The 12,130-nt window shown below is 44.9% G+C and overlaps 1 protein-coding gene across 1 annotated transcript; it reads left to right on the top strand.

The window, feature by feature from the left end:
- The first annotated feature begins 6,913 nt into the window (after positions 1-6,913).
- On the top strand, positions 6,914-9,994 carry LOC141114386 (tripartite motif-containing protein 14-like). Its single transcript, XM_073608035.1, has one exon. It carries the CDS (start codon positions 6,969-6,971, stop codon positions 8,397-8,399), a length of 1,431 nt encoding a protein of 476 aa, XP_073464136.1. The 5' UTR covers positions 6,914-6,968; the 3' UTR covers positions 8,400-9,994.
- The last annotated feature ends 2,136 nt before the right edge of the window (positions 9,995-12,130 follow it).

Here is a 12,130-nt window from a genome sequence, read left to right as displayed (position 1 = left end):
GGGTTTCGTCCGCAAAAGCGTAAAGAGACTCCAAAGCCGGAAGGGCAAAGGAAGTTCTGGGGTCAGAAAGGCAAGGGCAGAGGAGGGGCGATTTTTCGCCCTCCTGAACAGCCCCGTAAAAGTCAATGACTCCCCAACCATGGTGGGGGGAAGATTGGGGGCCTTCCTCCCACAGTGGGAGGCAATATCCCCCAATCGCTTTATCCTAGGGATTATAAGAAGGGGGTACCATATCGATTTCACGAATCTTCCTCCTCGGAGATTTTTGGTCACGCACCTACCCAGGTGTACGGCAAAAGCCGAGGCTCTGTTGGAAGCATTAAGAGATCTGGTAGATCAGAATGTGGTTCTAAAAGTTCCAAAAGCCGAGGAGGGAGAGGGGTTTTATTCACACATCTTTGTAGTGAAGAAACCCACAGGGAAATTCAGACTGATTCTGAATCTAAAGCCCCTGAACAAGTCAGTGACATACAGGAGATTCCGTATGGAAACAATTTTCACGGTGAGAACACTGTTGCCCCGCAACTGCTTTATGGTATCCCTGGACCTAAAGGACGCGTATCTACACGTTCCCATAGCAGAAGCCTCACAGAGGTTTCTCCGGCTAGCGGTAGATCTAGGTGGAACATCGGTACATCTACAGTTTCAGGCGCTGCCTTTCGGGCTATCCTCCTCGCCCCGCATCTTCACCAAGGTCTTGGCGGAGGTGATGGCCTTTCTTCGGCTCCAGGGAATATCAGTGATAGCATACCTGGACGACCTGCTCCTGTTTGCAGCGTGTCCACTGCAGTTAGTCAGGGATCTAGAGCTTACAAGAAGAGTTCTTACAGGTCTAGGGTGGCTGATGAACTTGGAGAAATCCAGTTTGATTCCCTCCCAGCGCATTACCTACTTGGGCTACCAGTTGGACTCAACACTTCTGAGAGTGTTTCTTCCAAGAGAAAAAATACTAAAGCTGGACAGGGCAGTGGCTGGTCTCCAGTGCAGCAGTCGGGTCTCTATAAGAGTTCTGATGTCGGCCCTGGGTCTTTTGACCGCGACCCTCCCAGCAGTGCAATGGGCAGGTCTGCACTTTCGTCCCTTACAGTCCTTTGTCCTAAGGGTGTGGGATCACAGCCAGAGAAGTCTGGATGCCTTGGTTCAGGTCCCATCCCAAGTAAAGAGATCCCTCTGGTGGTGGAGGAGGGTCTCAAACTTGTCGCAGGGTCGTCTGTGGTTCATCCCAGTCTCTCAGGTGGTAACCACAGACGCAAGCGGCAGAGGTTGGGGGGCGCACCTGGGTTCCCTTGTAGCACAGGACACCTGGGAGGGAAACGAACTCAGAAGGTCGTCCAATTGGAAGGAGCTGAAGGCAATCGGGCTAGCACTCAGGTTCTTCAAAAAGGAGCTACAGGGCCACCATGTACAGGTGCAGTCGGACAACTCGTCCGCCGTAGCTTATGTGAACAAGCAGGGAGGCACAAAGAGCGGAGTACTGCTGGCATTGGCATCAGACATTCTGAGCTGGGCCGAGACTCACACTCTCTCACTCTCAGCAGTCTACCTGAGAGGAGAAAAGAATGTGGTAGCAGACTTTCTCAGCCGAACCAGGCTGAGAGAGGGCGACTGGATCCTCAACCAGGAGGTTTTCAATCTCATCTCAGAGAAGTGGGGTCCTCCAGAGGTAGATCTGTTCGCGTCAAGAAACAACGCGAAAACCCCTTGTTTTTTCTCCCTAAACAGAGGGGAGGGAGCACGAGGGGTCGACGCATTGATCCAGGACTGGCATTTCAGAATCTGCTATGCCTTCCCGCCCCCAGCGTTATTACCAGCAGTTCTCAGGAAGTTTCAGATGGAAAACACGTCCCTGATTCTGGTAGCACCACATTGGCCAAAGAGGGCTTGGTTCTCAGTACTCAAGCAGCTAGCGGTCGAACCTCCCTTATTCCTGCCACCTCGAGAGGATCTCCTCTCACAGGGCCCAGTCCTCTGTCCACAGGTTCACCAATGGCAGTTAGCGGCCTGGCTACTGAGGAGGGTATGCTGAGAGCTAGGGGTTTTTCTGAGAAATTAATCTCCACCCTCCTCAATAGCGGGAAGAAGGAAACACGCCAGATATATAAAAAAATCTGGGTACGTTTCAATAAATGGTGTGCAGAAGGCTCCCTTGCGGTACATAGTCCCACAGCTGTGTTGGAATTCCTTCAGTGCGGGGCAGACAAGGGTTTATCCATAAGTACCCTTAAAGGTCAGGTGTCAGCACTTAGTACTTATTTAGAGAAACATCTGGCCACCAACCCCTGGGTGGTCAGATTCTTTAAGGCTCTGTCTAGACAAAGACCGGTTCAAGGTCCTCCCTTTCCCAAGTGGGACCTATCGTTAGTTTTGCAGGGCCTGACGGGAATCCCCTTTGAACCTTTAGAGGAATGTCTACTAAAGGATCTTACGCTAAAAACAGTTTTTTTGGTAGCAGTGACAACTGCCAGGAGAGTCAGCGAGATTGAGGCCTTATCTGTTAGACCTCCTTTTTGCGTTATTTTTCCAGATCGGATCATCTTTAAGACCGATCCAGCATTTTTACCTAAGGTTGCTTCTGGTTTCCACAGAAGTCAGGAGGTAGTTTTACCCTCATTTTGTCCCAACCCCTCGGGGGAAAGGGAATTAAAATTTCATTCTTTGGATGTAAGGAGATGTATCCTTAGATACCTAGAGCTGACCAAGATGTTTAGAAAGTCAGACTCTTTATTTGTTTTGTTTTCTGGGGCCAGAAAAGGATGCAAAGCGTCTCGACGCACTATTGCCAGATGGCTCAGAGTAGCCATTGGCCAGGCCTATACATTGGCAGGGAAAGAAATCCCAATGGGTATAAGAGCACACTCTACTAGAGCTATGGCAGCTTTGCAGGCAGAAAGGGCTGGAGCAACGCCAGAGCAAATATGCAGGGCTGCAACATGGTCCAGCTACTCCACTTTTGTAAAGCACTACAGAGTGGACCTGGTGTCGGCTAGTGAGCAAGCCTTTGGGCGAAGGGTATTGCAAGCGGTAGTCCCACCCTAAACTGGTAAGTGCTCGTTTATCCTCTCATGGTGGCTGTCCTGAAAGACGAAAGGGGAAAATTAGAGTTACGTACCGGTAACGTCTTTTCCAGTAGTCTTTCAGGACAGCCCTAGTTACCCACCCGAAATTTTTGGGGGGGTCTTACAAAAGACCAGAACGCAGCATGATAATGATATGGAATAGTATGTTATTAATGTGTTCTTGTGTCTCCCCAGCTGACCGGAGGTAATCTCGGAATATACTGAGGTCTGGCAGGGGGAAGTGAGAATTTATGGGCTGGCGCAGTGTTTCCTAAGAGGAAGAGGAGGAGACTATCTCTCATGGTGGCTGTCCTGAAAGACTACTGGAAAAGACGTTACCGGTACGTAACTCTAATTTTTCTGAATATTCGAAAATTTGTAAATGCGTAGATTTGAAATAATAAACTATTACTAACTATTTAAATTATAGGTATTGTAATTTCCTTTCAAATTTGGCTGTTAGTGAACGTAACAAATACAAATTTTATCCAAAATAACGAATGCCATATCCAAGCGAATGGCACGTAATGAATTAATAATAAATAACAATAATAACTTTTTATTATTCATTTCTTCCATTTGTTTAGATGCAGCATTCGTTATTTCTGATAATTCGTAACTTCGGATAAATTCGTATTTGTTACATTCACAGCCAAATTTGAAAGGAAATTACAATACCTATAATTTAATAGTTACTATTTCAGAATTTTGGATTTTCAAGTTTCCAAATCTTCTAATTTACGAATTTTTTAATTTACTAATGTACGAATGTTTTTTAATTTACTAATGTACGAATGAAATCATGAATGAGCGATTGTGTGAACGTACGAATTGAAATCATGACGAATGACCTGAAAAACGATAAACTAATGAAACGAAAACTAACGAATTTTGTAGGCAAGGCACATGTCTACCAGGTCCCTGGCCGCTTAGTGGTAGGAAAGAAAAGTGCAACAAGGTCAAACGTGGGGAGAAATCCAATTGATCTTTAACAATTAGCCAAGATGATTATTCCTGGCAAGTAAATTTTTTTTTTTTTTTTTTTTTTTTTGAGGAGCAACCCTGCCTAAACTCCAGGGTGCTACACATAGGAGGTGGGAATTTGTTAGTTTCCGCCAGGATATTCAAATCCCTTTCAGAGCTCTGTGTGATCAGGCTGCATTTAATTTGGGGGGGGGGGGGGGGGGTGCAGGGTGTCACCTCCCTGAATTGAGTTTTTGCCGGTTGGGATGTCTGAGGAGTTTTTAGGAAACGGAGAGAAGTGGTTTGACATGGGATATACAGTGTCGGTCCTCTACCTTTCTGATGCCTGTTCACAGAGGTTTATGTGACCGAAGTAAGGTTTTATTGTATCTGGGTCATATTGTGTTCTTTGCAATTCACTTCACTCAAAACTGTATTTCCTACTAAATGCTATAATTCAGGTAAAATATCTTTGACTTGACTTTTATAGTGTTATGCACTTTTTTATGTGTCCCTTTTTTACAGCAGTAAACCAACTAGAACTGCTTCACTGGTATTGTGTAAGTGGTGTGTGTGTGGTGTGTTTTTTTTTTTTTTTTTTTTTTTTTGTTAGTGATAGTTGGTAAAAATGACTGAACCAGGGGGGGGGCAGGTGTCGGAGGACTTGCAGAGTCGGGGCAACCAGTGGGGTACAGCTTCTATCAGCGCCCCTCACGAGGGTAGCGCCACATACATATAAACATACTCGAAATCACGCTGACAGATGCAGAATGAGCTGCTGGCAAAAAAAGTCAAACGGTGTATCCTCCTCCACCCCAAACTCGCTCATCCGTGTCTTTATGGACCTTGCTTTGTGCACTGGTGGGCAGTCATGTTGGAACAGGAAGGGGCCGTCCCCAAACTGCTCCCACAAAGTTGGGAGCATCAAATTGTCCAAAATGTCTTGGTATGCCGACGCCTTAAGAGTTCCCTTCACTGGAACTAAGGGGCCAAGCCCAACCCCTGAAAAACAACCGCACACCATAATCTGCCCCCTCCACCAAATGATTTGGACCAGTGCACAGAGCAAGGTCCATAAAGACTTGGATGAGCGAGTTTGGGGTGGAGGAACTTGACTGGCTGGCACCTCAACCCCATAGAACACCTTTGGGATGAATTAAAGCGGAGACTGCGAGCCAGTCCTTCGCATCCAACATCAGCGCCTGACCTCACAAATGCTCTTCTGGAAGAATGGTGAAACATTCCCATAGACACCCTCCTAAACCTTGTGGACGGCCTTCCCAGAAGAGTTGAAGCTGTTATAGCTGCAAAGGGTGGGCCGACTCAATACTGAACCCTACGGACTAAGACTGGGATGTCATTAAAGAGTGTGTGTGTGTGTGAGCTACCACTGTGCTGTACTGATGAATACTGTGTTGATCCAATGCTTGTGACTCTCCCAAGTGCACCGTCCCCTCAAACAAAGGGAACTCTTACTAGAATGAATAGACCCTATAACAGAGTCAAACTGCAATATGAATTCTAATCCCATCATGAAGGGTTTGACAAAAGCCATATAGCAAAATTTCCTATGGTATCTCACAATCTCTAATGTATGTTGCTACCATCCATGGATTCAACATAACCTGAAATTGGGGCAGGGAAAACCATAGTGTAAAACCGTATAAAGCTTTTATTAGGATCCAAAAACACATAAAACTACTCCCACAATTTTTTATATTTTTTTTTTTATTGGATGAATAAGCGCTTAGTATAACAGGTACAACATCAGGTGCATTGGCTCCACCCTACATGTTTCGTCAAAACCTCCTCTGATGGGGACCCCCAATGTAAGGCTGGACTCTGACGGGGACTCCTATGTAAGTGGGGCTCAAGTTTTTTTTATTTGGAATGTCTTTGCTTTTTGTTTTACTGACTTTCCTCTGCTGTTCTAAATCAACATGCTAATCAAGTGGGGTTTTATTTATTTTATATATAATCTTTCAGTTTTACGTACTTTTTTTTTTTTTCCCCCAATAATCTCATTACTGTCTCCCAGGTTTCTATATGCAATGCATGCTTATCATGGCTTGTGGGTGGCAGCAGGGTGCTGTACATAATGCAACTTCTAATGCACATTGTGAGAAGCTCAGTGTGCAGTGAAATCAGAGGAAGCCACTTCCGTCCAGGAGAGGAGCCGGTACAACTATGCAAGACTGAAGGGGAAGCTGGAGGTCAGATTTAATCCCTCTGCCCCTCCTTCTCCTTTCTGGTCTAATGTATAGATGTCTCTCCAACTACATTTTACTCTTTACTATAAATTATATATTGTACTAAACTTTCGTGTGTGTTTTTGAAAATAGTTAAAGGGAAAAGTATACATGGGTTTAACCCAGGGGTCTCTAAACTTTTTAAACTGAGGGCCAGTTTACTGTCCTTCTTCTGGCTTTAGGAGCGCTGGACTATGGCTAGTGGGAGAAGGAAATGCCCTGGTGTTGGTGGGAGGAAGGGTGTCCCATCATTGGGGCCAGTGGGAGGAATGGGTGCCCCAAGGACAGGCTAAGGGCAAGTAAAGGGTTGCAGTTTGGAGACCATTGGTTTAACCAATTATTTTTTGTCTGTTGGTCCTTCATAATCTGATAAACTAGATGTGTCCTTTTTGCCTTAGTTTGTACTAAAAGGTGTTCCTGTTTGGGACCTCAGATAGTTGGGAAGTAGGGAGGAAGTTTGGTTGAAAAAGACACAAGTCTATCGAGTTCAAGCAATAAAAGGGAAGGGGTCAGCTCTCTCAATTTAAAACCTGAAGAGTCATTCTTTGTCAGATTGCTTTCTGTATTTGTGGTTTTAGCAGAAATCGACTTGCATTCACTTTTTCATATTTGGTTTGTTTACAGCATGGCATCTGGTAACTTAAAAGGTGACCTCCACTGCTGCATCTGTCTGGAGGTTTATAGGGATCCTGCAACTCTGATGTGTGGACACAGTTTCTGCCTGGTCTGTATCCATCGTCTACTTGGTGAACAGGATGTAAGTGGAGTTTATACCTGTCCGGAATGCAGGAAACGATTTTTAACAAGACCGGCACCTAGTAAGAACATTGCCCTCAGTAAAATAGCGGAGAGATTCCATACTCCCCAGGGCAAGAACAGGAACGCCATCTTGTGTACCTACTGCGACTTCTCTGCTCCAGCCGTGAAATCATGTCAGCAGTGTGAGACCTCCATGTGTGCCGATCACCTGAGGAAACACAACGAGACGGTGGAGCACACTTTACTGCCACCAATGGCTGAGCTTTCAAAGGGAAGATGCCCTGTCCATGGGAAGATCGTAGAATATTATTGCATCAAGGACTCCGTGTGTGTCTGTGTATCCTGCAGGTTGGATGGTGAACACACAGGACACCAGGTGGAGTTGCTGGAGGAGGCCTCCAAGAAGAAACTGGGACCTATGCTGGAGAAGGTGACTTTGGAGCACAAAAAGGCTGAGATGAGAGTTCAGAGTCTTAAGGAACGAAGGACAAAAGCTCAAGGGGTTATGGCCACATTCGTCGCCAATATTGGCAGCATCAAGGAGCATGTGGAGTATCTGGAGAAGGTGGTTCTTAGCGAGGTCTTCAAGTGGGAATCGAAAGTTACACAGTTGGTCTCTGATCAAATCCAAAAGCTGGAAATGATGGAGGACGAGCTCTCCAGGAAGATGAGTCACTTTAAGGAGCTGCGAGACATGGCCCACCCACTAACTGTCCTACAAGACCAGGAACTAGACAAAGACTTGTACGACCCCCAGGGGGCACTGCCCAATGACCCTGAATTTCCCGATCTCCAAGAGGATTTGATCTCGAGTACCTTACACAAATTATTAGACAAGGTGACATTTGCAAAGATTCAGATAAGAAAACCTGCAGACATATTACTGGATGTCAACACAGCTGCCATAGGTATTTTAATATCAAACAATTTAAAAACTGCCTCCAAGATAGAGCTAAATTGGGGCTGTTCAGAAACACCAGAGATAATTCGGCACTGTGGGGTTCTAAGTTGCAGCAGCTTCTCTTGGCGGCATTACTGGCAGGTGGATACCAGCCAATCAGATAGCTGGAGAGTTGGAATGTGTTACCCAAGCATCAACAGGAAAAAGCATATTGGACAAGAAAAAGACTCCTGGTGTTTGCGGAGGTGGAGGGATCGATATAACATGTTGCACGACGGTCACTATATCAATTTACCTTACAAGCCCTCAAGCCATAAATTTCTGATCTATCTGGATTACGAAGCAGGACAGCTCTCCTTCTATGAGATGGGAAACTCCATGAGACTACTGCACACCTTCATGACCACCTTCTCTGAGCCCCTTCACGCTGTGCTTGGAGTCTTCCAAGGGTCCATTAAAATTGTCAACTAAAAGTTTAGTGACCACACGGTAACTTCTGGTGTTCTCCTGAAGTGACTATTGTGTAGATCACTTGTATCTTTTTAGTTGACCTAGTTTTTGGACTAAACGTTTCAACAACTGCTTTAATATAGAAACCCAGAAACCATTTTCGGCTTTAGATAGAATGGGGAGGTGTAAGAAGCTCTGTCAGATTTGTTGCTGGCTTTCTCCTTGTTGGGGGGAGTCTTCTATCACTTCATGTCCTGGTCACACACCATAAATTGGGGTAAATCTCCTCAACAAAGATGCATGGCAATAAATGCCTGACAGATTCCAACCCTTCCTACCCTAACCAAATGTAAAAGTTCTTGATCTGGAGCAAATCCATGATCCTGTTTAAAGTGACCCCATCACCATCTGTCCTTTCTGCACCACTGGGAACTCCTCTGATTATGCTCTGCTTCTGTATAGGGGAGATTGGGCACTCCTTCCTATATACAATGCCTGGAGCCTAATAGATCAATCGGCCAGCACCCCTAGGTATTGGCGGCGCACCTGTGCAAATTACATTAAGGAACTCTCTTTGCATACCTGAATTGGCTTGCAGGAAGCAGAACTTGGAGGAATGGGTTCTTTAGCATCTTATGGGCCTAATTTTAAAAGTGATTTTTATATGGGGGTTGTTTACCATGACCTTATTTTTCACATTTTATAGCTTGGTGAATTCAGATTTATGACTTTTAGGGGCTGACTCGTAATTTCTGTATTAACTTCAAGGACCCAAATATAAATTCTCTTGGGTTGCTATGAGTTTCCATACACAAAATGTTACAGAGCATCTAAGAACCTAGGTACAGAAAATGTAAATTTCTGACCTTTTTTTTTTTTTTAAAAAAACCTTTGGGTTGATTTACTAAAACTGGAGGGGGCAACATCTGGTGCAGCTCTGCATGGTAGTCAATCTGCTTCTAACTTCAGCTTGGTCAATTAAGCTTTGCTTAAAAAAACAAAAAAAACCCTGGAAGCTGATTGACCCCATTGCACCTTCACTGTTGGTGACCCTGGCATGACGTAATCCTTCTTTTGGATAGAGCCCAATGAGTTCAATGGCCTCTTGGGCCTTTTCTGCTATCTGAGACCGTAGCAAGTGGATCTCTTCCCACTGTGACAACTGTCAGTCTCTAGAATCCAATCTCAATGCACCCTTATGTAGACTACACCAGTGTTTTAAAGTACCAGTATTAATAGTTTCCCCATAGTATTAATGGTGTCACTGGGCCCCTAGAAGTTTCCCCATAGGAATCTATAGTGCTCCTCCCAGATTGCAGAAATGACCGTTCAGCTCACAGCAGCCCCCCCAGATGTCACATTAGAAGTGCTCACTGTCAACAGAGCCAAGAAGATGGTGAGGCTCCGCCTTTTACTGTCAGACTCCACCTCCTACCCCAGAAATGAGTCTTACCTATTTTTTTTTTTTCTGAAAATAATTTTGTAATCTTGTTATGCAAATGTAGTTGTCACTTGTAGCTTCTGTGTAAATGTTATTTATGTTCACAAGACTTGTTGGGTCCCTGGTGTACCTGCTGATATGTCTAGATGTGTATCTATTTAAAAAAAAAAAAAAAAAAAAAGTGTATAAATAAAGATGTTAACCATTAAATCCTTCCTAAAATTATTATAAAAAAAAAAAAAAAAAAATTATTATTTCAGAGCCCTTTGCGGTCATTAAAGTTCAAGAACTTCTGTCAGATTTTTATTGCTGTAGTTGATGTCCCTGTTGGGAAGTTTTTTTTTTTCCTCCCCCTTCTGTCCCTGCAGACGAGAGAGGGGTGTGGCCAGGACAGGACAGGAAGGCAGAGACTCTAATGAAAACATTGTCCAATATTCTAAGGCTGCGGATTTTCCGTCAGAAAAATCTTGGATGGTTTTTCCGACGGAATTCTGCTCAAGCTTGCCTTGCATACACACGGTCACAAGTTCGCTGTTCTTTCGACCGTCAAGAACGCGGTGACGTATAAGACTACAACGAGCCGAAAAAAAGGGAGTTCAATGCTTCCGAGCATGTGTCAAACTGTTTCCGTGCATGCGTAGGAATTTTGCGTGTCGGAATTGCTACAGATGATCACATTTTCGGATAGGAACTTCTTCCGACCGAAAAATTGAGAACCTGCTCTCAATCTTTTGCTGGCTGGAATTCGGCCAGCAAAAGTCCGATGGAGCGTACACACGGTCGCATTTTCCAACCAAAGGTTCACATCGGTCTTTTGCTGGCCAAATTTCTGATCGTGTGTACATGGCATAACCCTCGTTCTGCTCTACTAAATGTGGAGGCAATAAAATGGGTCTCCAAATTTTTTTAAGCAGAGGGCCGATTTACTGTCCTTCAGGCGGGCTGCATTATGGCCAGTGGGAGAAGGAAATGCCCTGGTGTTAGTAGGAGGAATCGGGTCGTTCTTATCTGGGAGGAAGAGTGCTCCACTGTTGGTATCAATGGGATGAATGGTATTCAAGGGAGGCATGGTACTCCCATCATTGGGGGGGAATGGTGCTCCTATCATTGGGGTCAGTGGGAAGAATGGTGCCCCAAGAGCAAGCAAAGGTCGCATCCGGGCCACAGTTTGGAGACCAGTGCAATAAAACCTTGACAGAGGTGCCAACACTCCCCCCCAATCCAACTATAAAATGAATAAAAATAGGATTTTTGTACTTTCCATCAATTCCTTTTCTTGGAGTCTATGGAGGGAAACGGAAGTCATTCTCTGTTGGGTTATACTGACGCCTACAGAGCATTGGACCAGCAAAACTGTAGGCCAGCCCAGTATAACCTCTCCTACTGTCAGAATGCCTCTAATTTTGTAGAAAAGCCGTACCAAGAGCATGATCATAAACCGTGCTGGACCCTGGGGTCCCTTTTTAACCTCTTGGCGCCAACAGTATGTAAATATGTGGCCTCTAGGAGGGTGGGCTTTGACGCCAATTGGCTGCTTATTTGTGTACCAGCATGTAAATACATTTGTGCCGAACGTGCTCCCGGCACAGTTACTGGCGGCTAATGGAAAGCTCCCAATTGAGAGCTTTCTGATCTTGTGGCAGTCACATGATCAGAAGCCCTGCCAACTGAAACCCCTTAAAGGGCCTGGAGATGCCAGCACCAAGGGGTTAATAGACTCCAAGAAAGGCTTTTATGGCCATACAAAAATTCTGTATTTGGCCCCTTTTTTTTTCTCTATTGAGGAACACCAGGTGGTCAGTCTCCTTGGACATTCAAAAGCAGTCCAACATGGCAAGCAAATGTCCTTTTTGGGATCTAGCATCGCTTTCACTTTGCTGCTGGATTGGCTGACCCAGGGGCTTTAGCCAAATTGCTCCACAGAAGATGGCATTGATATGGTGTATCCATTATGTCAGATCAAGCTTTGGGCCTCATGCACACTGGATGTTGTAAAATTAAAAAAAAAAAATAGCTGTAGAATGAGTTTCGCATCAGGTTTATACCACCGCAAAATGCTGATGAGCGCCGAATAGCTGTGTTTTTAAGCTCTGGTGAACTCCATGCTCAAGAGGGTTAAGGCAGTGCTGGAGAATGATGGTAATCACACAAAATATTGACACTTTGGGCCCAATTAGGACATTTTCACTTAGGGGTGTACTCACTGTTACAAGATTTTTTTTTTTATTTTTTCTGCTTGGGAGGGGGGGGGGAATAAAAGTCTGGCAACAAAAGTGAGTACACCCCTAACGGCCTATGTGTCTATGGGCAC

Source organism: Aquarana catesbeiana, linkage group LG12 (assembly GCF_042186555.1).
Source record: "Aquarana catesbeiana isolate 2022-GZ linkage group LG12, ASM4218655v1, whole genome shotgun sequence".
Taxonomy (NCBI): Eukaryota; Metazoa; Chordata; class Amphibia; order Anura; family Ranidae; genus Aquarana; species Aquarana catesbeiana.
This window is presented reverse-complemented; position numbering and strand designations above follow the sequence as displayed.

What these genes read in the sequence shown, in the direction of transcription:
- LOC141114386 (XM_073608035.1), top strand. Translation starts at nt 6,969, where the DNA reads ATGTGTGGACACAGTTTCTGCCTGGTCTGTATCCATCGTCTACTTGGT.